The sequence below is a fragment of the Berghia stephanieae genome, chromosome 2 (genome assembly GCF_034508935.2).
Source record: "Berghia stephanieae isolate SIO BIC M18660-M18661 chromosome 2, UCSD_Bste_1.3, whole genome shotgun sequence".
Lineage (NCBI taxonomy): Eukaryota > Metazoa > Mollusca > Gastropoda > Nudibranchia > Aeolidiidae > Berghia > Berghia stephanieae.
The window spans coordinates 95089008-95096507 of record NC_088361.1 but is presented as its reverse complement, the minus strand read 5'-3'; the positions used below and the strand labels follow the sequence as shown (position 1 = coordinate 95096507).

The window sequence follows — 7500 nt, the reverse complement described above, 5'->3', positions numbered from 1 at the left end:
ACTTTCAAAAAAATTGTATGAAACAGTGCTAGACAAAACAGAAAGACAAATACAAACACATACATAACATCGATTGGAGATTGAAGCTCAGACCTTCTGAATACCGATCAGATGGTTAGATATTACTTGAAAAAATAGTTTTTAAAACCCTACTTAATTTTAAAGTTTGATATTTGTGACAAGGACAGTAGAAATGTGCGGCTATTTATTTTTTTGTGAATACGAGTTTTTGCTTCACTTTGACTTATCTAGTACTCAAATATCTTACGCCATTACATATGCACAGCCCACTTTTATCAATTTGATAAAGGATTAGCCAATTAGCAGTCGTATTCTGGAAAGACGTATATTTTAAAATTAGGCCTTAATAAATCTACCCTTTAAATATCGATCGATTTATGTGACCCTCATCTTGGCAAAAACAAATTGAATATCTCAAACCTGGGACTTCACGAGGAGAGAATTTATCAAGATGAGGGTCATTTAAATCGAACGATATTTAAAGGATGAGTTGTCTTGCCAAATAATAATAATAATAATGATAATAATAATAATAATAATAATAATAATAATAATAATAATAATAATAATATAATAATAATAATAATAATAATAATAATAATAATAATAATAATAATAATAATAATAATAGTAATAATAATAATAATAATAATAATAATAATAATAATAATAATAATAATAATAATAATAATAATAAATCTTTATCGTCCTCAAAAAAGTGGCAATTTGTCATTTGGTTACATATTTATAACAATACAGTATTGGCATAGACACACTCACACAGATGTACAGTAGAGTAACATTGTAGTCATCGAAAAAAAAAACGAAAAAAAAAAACGTCGTGTCTTTCCAGCTTACGGCAGTTAACGGGTTAACTTTTAACTTATCAATACTCACCACGTTTCATATTGTTATTACCTGGTGAAGATAAGAAAAAGAAAAGAGAAAAGGAGGTTTCGATAAAAATTGTTTAAAAATTGTCCTTGTTCTTTGAATCAAGAAATATCATATAAATATGACCCACAGTGTCAACAGTGGTATTAACAGGCGTCAAGGTTCATCCTACGTGCCAAGTGTTGCTTTATTGGCTAGTGACCCCTTGTAAAACGCTTTGGGGACGTTTACTGGATATTGCGCAATATAATTGCTCAAGTTTAAGTTAAGAAGCGAACTTGGTACCTTCTGGCCGCCAAGCAAAAATCATATCGATGTACCACGCAACACTCAGTATGATTGGCTATTGATTGAATGAGTGATTTACATGTCAACAATTGGTTTACCAGCTTGTGAGGCAAGTGACTGGTTGAGTAAAACGCTTTGGGGACGTTTACTGGATATTGCGCAATATTGTTGCTCAAGTTTGTTAAGAAGCGAAGTCGGGACCGCCAAGCAAAGATCATATCGATGAAAGACGCAACACTCAGTATGATTAGCTATTAATTGAATGAGTAATTTACATGTCAACAATTGGTTTACCAGCTTTTGAGGCAAGTAACTGGTTGAGTAATAAATTACGAATAAAGCGGACACTGTGTATTGTATTCCTGTTATTGAGACATGTTAACGTCTAAGTTTTCCTCATATTAATGTTTACTTTGTTAGGCACAACTAAATAACTTGAGCATTTAATTAGCGCAATGGCCACTGAACTTTCTCAATGCTCTTTCCATCCAAGGGGTCCCTAGCCAACAGCATCACTTAAAATGTAGGACGAGACATGACGACATTTAGCCGTAATTACAATTCGTGGTGTTTGAGAGAAATGATTTACTCAAAGCCACACAAATTGACGGAGAATCGAACTCGGTACGTTGTGGACAAGAAGCAAAAGCCATATCGCTGTGCCACGAATTCTCCAAAGTGACTGGATATTGATTAATGATTGATTTACATGTCAACAATTGGTTTACCAGTTTTTAAGGCAAGTGAATGGATGAATAAATTATGGATAAAGCGAACGCTGTGTATTGGACACCTGCTGTGCTGTTTAGAGGGAGATGAAATTTATTTAGATCAATACAAATCCTTAATCTATACTGCCGGCCTCTGGAAACACACGTATTTAACATTTTGGCCTGAAAACTCATCCTTAAAATTATCGATCAATTAAAATGAACCTCGTCTTGTCAAAAACTCTCAAACCCGCGACTTAAGAAAGAGTTAGTGAATCCCATATTTGAGAGTTTTTTGCCGAGATGAAGGGCTTTAGATGAGGGGGTTTTTAATCGATGGATAATTTGAAGGACGCGTTCTCCGGCTATAATTTTAAAAAGATCCTTTTTTTTGTCTTGTTTAAAAAGTAAGGCAGTATTTGGCTTTGAAAAATAAATGTCAGTATTGTAAAAGACTTTGAAATCGTTGGAAAACACTTTCCACTCACAGCTTTGAATGTTGTTGTTAATTGTTCATTTATTGTTGCGTCACACAGTGTGTTTGTTTGGGTTTGTTGTATGACGCTAGGTCTCTGATCTGTGTGGCGCATAGTTGAATTATTGAATAATATTCTTAACTCGCATTTTACTCAGTAGTATATTGAGTGCATAGCAGGCAATAGCAAAAAAAGAAAATCGAACAAAATCACAATAACGCCATAATTACATCATGTGTGATCAAAGCGGTTGTTCTAGTTGGTTTGAGGACATTTGTAGAGAGTTTTGTGCGCTTTTAGTGGCATTCAGTTATTGTAAATTTCATGTATTTTCCGGCCGTACTAAAATTATTTTTCCACCATTGATAATATAGCAATTAATTGTTTTTCTCTTCACGGACTTTATTCCCGTATTCTAAAAATTAAAAGGCATTTTTAAATCTTTGGTCGGAAAAAACGTACTTCAAAGACCGATCGATTAAACTGAACCTCTTGTCAAAATTTCTTAGACCTGGGACTTCCGGAATTCCTAAAAATGAGAGAATTTGACAACATGAATCATTAGAATCGATCTATTATTGAAGGACGAGTGCTCTGACCAATATTTAAAAAATGTTTCTCTTTTTCTTTTTTTAAAATTGCTTTAGGATTCTATCTAGTACCATCCGTCTCACAATAAACACAGGTCCAGGCTGTTATCGTTAAATGAATCAAGTAGATTGCGTACCTTGGACTTCCACCGTGACGCCAGCCATTTGCGCACGTTCTGTGGACCGACACAAATAAACACCACCGTCTCCCAGGCGTGAATTTTTCACCTGTAAGGTGCTGCTTATGATGCCAGAGTTTTGCCTCGTCACGGATACTGACGTGTATATTTTGTACCTGTTAGAGTAATCTAGATGAATGGGAGTGCCATCTGTGGGGAAAGAAAGAGAAACAAAGATAGGTCAGGGAGATTAATTATGAGAAAAATAGGTAAAAGAAAATTCACTTCATTCGTCGCAGGAGTAATTTGTATAGGGGGGCAGCGTGGCTCAGCGGTACGGTCTTTGCTTCGTACCCGAAAGGTACCGAGTTCGATCACCCGCCGCAGCGTTGTATGGCTTTAAACAAGTCACCTCGCCCTAGTGTAATTTGCGGCGCCCCACTTCTGCTAACGCCTGGGTTATTCCAGTCTTCTCTTGGAATAGACACTAGAGACAAATTTCCACTATAAAAATTTTATTTTATTTATTTATTTATTACAAGGGAAGACTTGTATAATCCATGCGTCAGCCGGAGTGGAGCTACTCAAAGTCAAAGTTTACATTATATTTTTCTTGGCAGTTCTGGTGCGAGGCGACTTACTCAAGGTCACAGCACTTCAAGGGAATGGGGGGGGGGGGGGGGGGGGGGGGGTAGGAGGGTTGAACTAGGTACCTTTTGGGTAGGAAGCATAGTCCATCGTTTTGCAAATCTGCCCTATGATCCATGGAGCACGGCATGGATTCTAAGAACTGCCCGAAGCAGAATGGTAGTTTTTTAAAATAATATTATGTGGTCACGAATTACGTCTGATGTTTCATTACGTAGTTCACCAGAGCACGCTTGTAACGAACATTCTTGAAAAGAATGATGGAGATAAAATTGTGCGCCATTTTATCGCAGGTTATCTCAATGATATCAAGAACTACTGATACCCACCGTCTTCAAAAGATGTTATATCGCTTTGAGATTGATACTGAAAATTGAATTCATAGCAACATTTTAAAACTTGTGTAATTTTTTAATTGAGTGGAATAAATGTTATTTCATAAAGAGACAGCAATTTTTTTAGATATCTCTCATTTCTGAGATTACAATAAATAAATTTTAAAAAAAGATTTTATGAAACGCATACACCCAACATTGCATATTTTTTTATCATTTAAACTTGGGCGCTATCTCCGACATTCTACCAATTTTTCTCACGGGTCACATAATATAATAGTTTTACTATCAACCGTTCTTTATTTCATTGAGATAATAAGGTGGAAAATGAGACATAGTAGGCGGATGTTCCTTAATTTAGGACAATTCACTTTATGCGTGTACGAGATAGTCGTGCTCAAGTGTAATAAATTGTGAACCCGTCAATTCGTTTGATGCGGATTCGTTATAAACGTGATCTACTGTGCAAATTAGTTATTCTGTACATAAAATTTGTCTTGGCTTCTTACGCAAGTCACTAAAAGCGTTTAAAATGAAACAAGGCAATGTTTTGTTTATATCTCGCCTGCCAATAATTAGTAGAACTGTACAAGAACAATTCGTCTTATAGTAAATATTCAATCAGCAAAGTAATGAATCAAACTCCCTTTTCCATTTATTTATAGAATCGATCTGTCTGTCTCTTTCTATCTAACCTCCTCTCTATCTCTTATATATATATATATATATATATATATATATATATATATATATATATATATATACATATATATATATATATAATATCAAATAAATTTCATTCTTTATATGCGATGAAAGCGTTTGCTAATTCGAAAATAATATTAGTGTGATTTATTACCTTTTCACATTTTTACACCATGTTTCATTTAGTTAGACGTCTACATCATGTGTCTTTATATATCGCGTTGCCTTTTATCTTGGTAGCGTTTAAACAAAAATTTCATATATATGTATGTATGTATATATGTCTCAATATATATATATATATATATATATATATATATATATATATATATATATATATATATATATAATGTAAAAAGGAGAAACGTGACATTTTACTTTATATTATATGAAAACAACATTAATATGCAAATATTATCTCTGTCAACAGACCCATGCCGGCGTTCTCGTCACGACAGAAACATCCGTGAGCTGTATCTTATTTCACGCCAAAACAATGGAGCGCCCTTTGATATTTCTCGTGTCTCGTTGATAAGATTGGATTTAACTGGCAATCCGAAATATATTAACAACAAAAAAAAAACGTCTTGGAAAGCTAATCCAATTGCTGGTGTGGATGGCACGGCGGCGGGACACGGTTTGGCCTTGTCAAAATATCAAGCGATGTTTAACATGGTCAGAAGTTCGATGAGTGACAATTATGATGCATAAGTTTTGTCTTTGGGTTGAGAGTAAGACACTTCACACACGTTACCCCATCGACTCAGGTGTAAATGAGTACCTTGCCAAAGACAGTAAGAATGATATTGTAAGAGTGTTAGTACTAAACATAGTTAAATCGCATTATGACGTCATATATACAGCTGCTTTAATTTTGAATTTCTACTTTTAAAAGTGTAATTGTTTTGTTACAAGGGTAATGGCAAGTTCTGTTAGAATGTCCATCTAAGTTAGGATTTTTCCTACTCAATATTTACTCATTCAAAACCCCAAAGCGGTCTCTATATGTGTTCTTAATGCATTATAAATCATAAAATATTAAACTATTATCTCTTTAATGATAATTGTGTTTTTAGTAGTTCTCATGTTTTGCTTTAATATAATTGAATACAATGTGCATTTATTTGTAGGTATGATAACCGAAATCTTCTTATCTCAAAGAAAAAAAAAAAATTAAATACAAAAATGCAAAATAGCACACACACACACACACACACACACACACACACACACACACATATACCAATATATGATCATATATACAAACACGCACATACAAAACATTGTTCATTACCGTTAAATCAAGCCCACATTTATCGGTTACCAGACCAACAACTATTTGCACGCACGCAGGTATCAAAATTAGCAATTTAAAGTCAATATCTCCTCACTTAAAACATCAACGCGATCTCCACATGTGCTTTAGACATTATAACATATTTAAAAATGAACTCAATTGCAATGACCGATTATTAAAAATCTAAGTTTTTACAAATAGTTGTCATATTATATTAATTTAACCATTATAATAATATTTTCTTTCCAAGTACTTTGATGAGGTTTTCTCTGTGCGGCTATGTGGTCTGTGCGGCTATGTGGTTTTGCGGTATGACATTCACTTTCTGATCGGAAGGTCCTGGGTTCGAGTCTCGCTCGGCGTATAGTTGAGTCCTTGGAAAATGCTCTTTACTCATATTCTCTAACCGTACTCAGGTGTAAAATGAGTACCTGGTCGTCAACAGCATTGTCTCTCTCCGAAAAAAAAATGTAATATGTCTCGTCCTACACGTTAAGTGTTGCTGTTGGCCAGGGACCCCTTGTAAGCGTTTTGAGCACGTTTAGTGGATATTGCGCTATATAAAAAAGCTCAATCTCTACATACACATACTTGCAGGTCTGGTAACCGAACGACATTCTGGGCTTGATTTGACATTGTTGTAATGGACAATATTCTGCGTTGGTTTGAGAGCAATGTCATTACAACACTGAGACCATGAGGATTTGGGTTATCAGGCCTGCTTATAAGTTCACATTGATATTTGCCCATTTAAAACCTCAACGCGATCTGTATATCATATGTAATTTATGTTTAGTAAAATATTAACTATTATAATTGTTGAAGTCTTTTTTAAAAAAAAATTTTTTTTTGGGGGGGGGGGGGGGGGATGTTTGATTCTCTATTTTTTTATGGGGTTTTTAGTTTTGTTTTTGAAAGATTTCAATTTTTTTTCTTTATTGAACATTGTAATGTATTGTCTTTCCTATGAAATGCTAGAACCTTGATGATGTTTTATCAATATTAAATCGATCACCTGTCTTTGATATCAAATCATGCACACACACCGGAAGTAATTACCTTTGACCCATATAATCTTTTCCACTTCCACGTCAACCACACTGGCGTTGCATGTCAGTCTCAGAGTCATCCCTGCACGTATGACGTTCTCACCACTGATCTCGATACCTGAGGAGAAAATATCTTTACAAACGATTATTTTGCAGGTGACTCGTTGAAACTGACCAGAGGGTTGACCCATGCATTTGTTTTATAACAGTAAAAAAGTATTCGATACATATTTTTTTAAAACGTAGCATGTTTCATAAAGAGAGCAATCCAGATTTAAAATTCTTCTTCGGCCAATAAATAGTTAACAATTAAAACGTCAGTGCTCGACCTATAATCGAAAGAAACGAGAGAACAATGACAGGTGAGA

At 34.4% G+C, this 7500-nt stretch overlaps 1 protein-coding gene across 1 annotated transcript in view; it reads right to left on the bottom strand.

The window, feature by feature from the left end:
- Positions 1 to 7245, bottom strand: part of LOC144965917 (uncharacterized) — a 9729-nt gene extending 2484 nt beyond the window's left edge. Inside the window, exons 1-3 of the mRNA XM_078901765.1 lie at positions 7143 to 7245; positions 3117 to 3308; positions 919 to 939 (exon numbers count right to left, since the gene is read on the bottom strand). Coding sequence (XP_078757891.1) covers positions 919 to 939; positions 3117 to 3308; positions 7143 to 7212 — 283 coding nt within the window. The 5' untranslated portion in view covers positions 7213 to 7245. The remainder of the gene's footprint in view (positions 1 to 918; positions 940 to 3116; positions 3309 to 7142) is intronic.
- Positions 7246 to 7500: the final 255 nt, after the last annotated feature.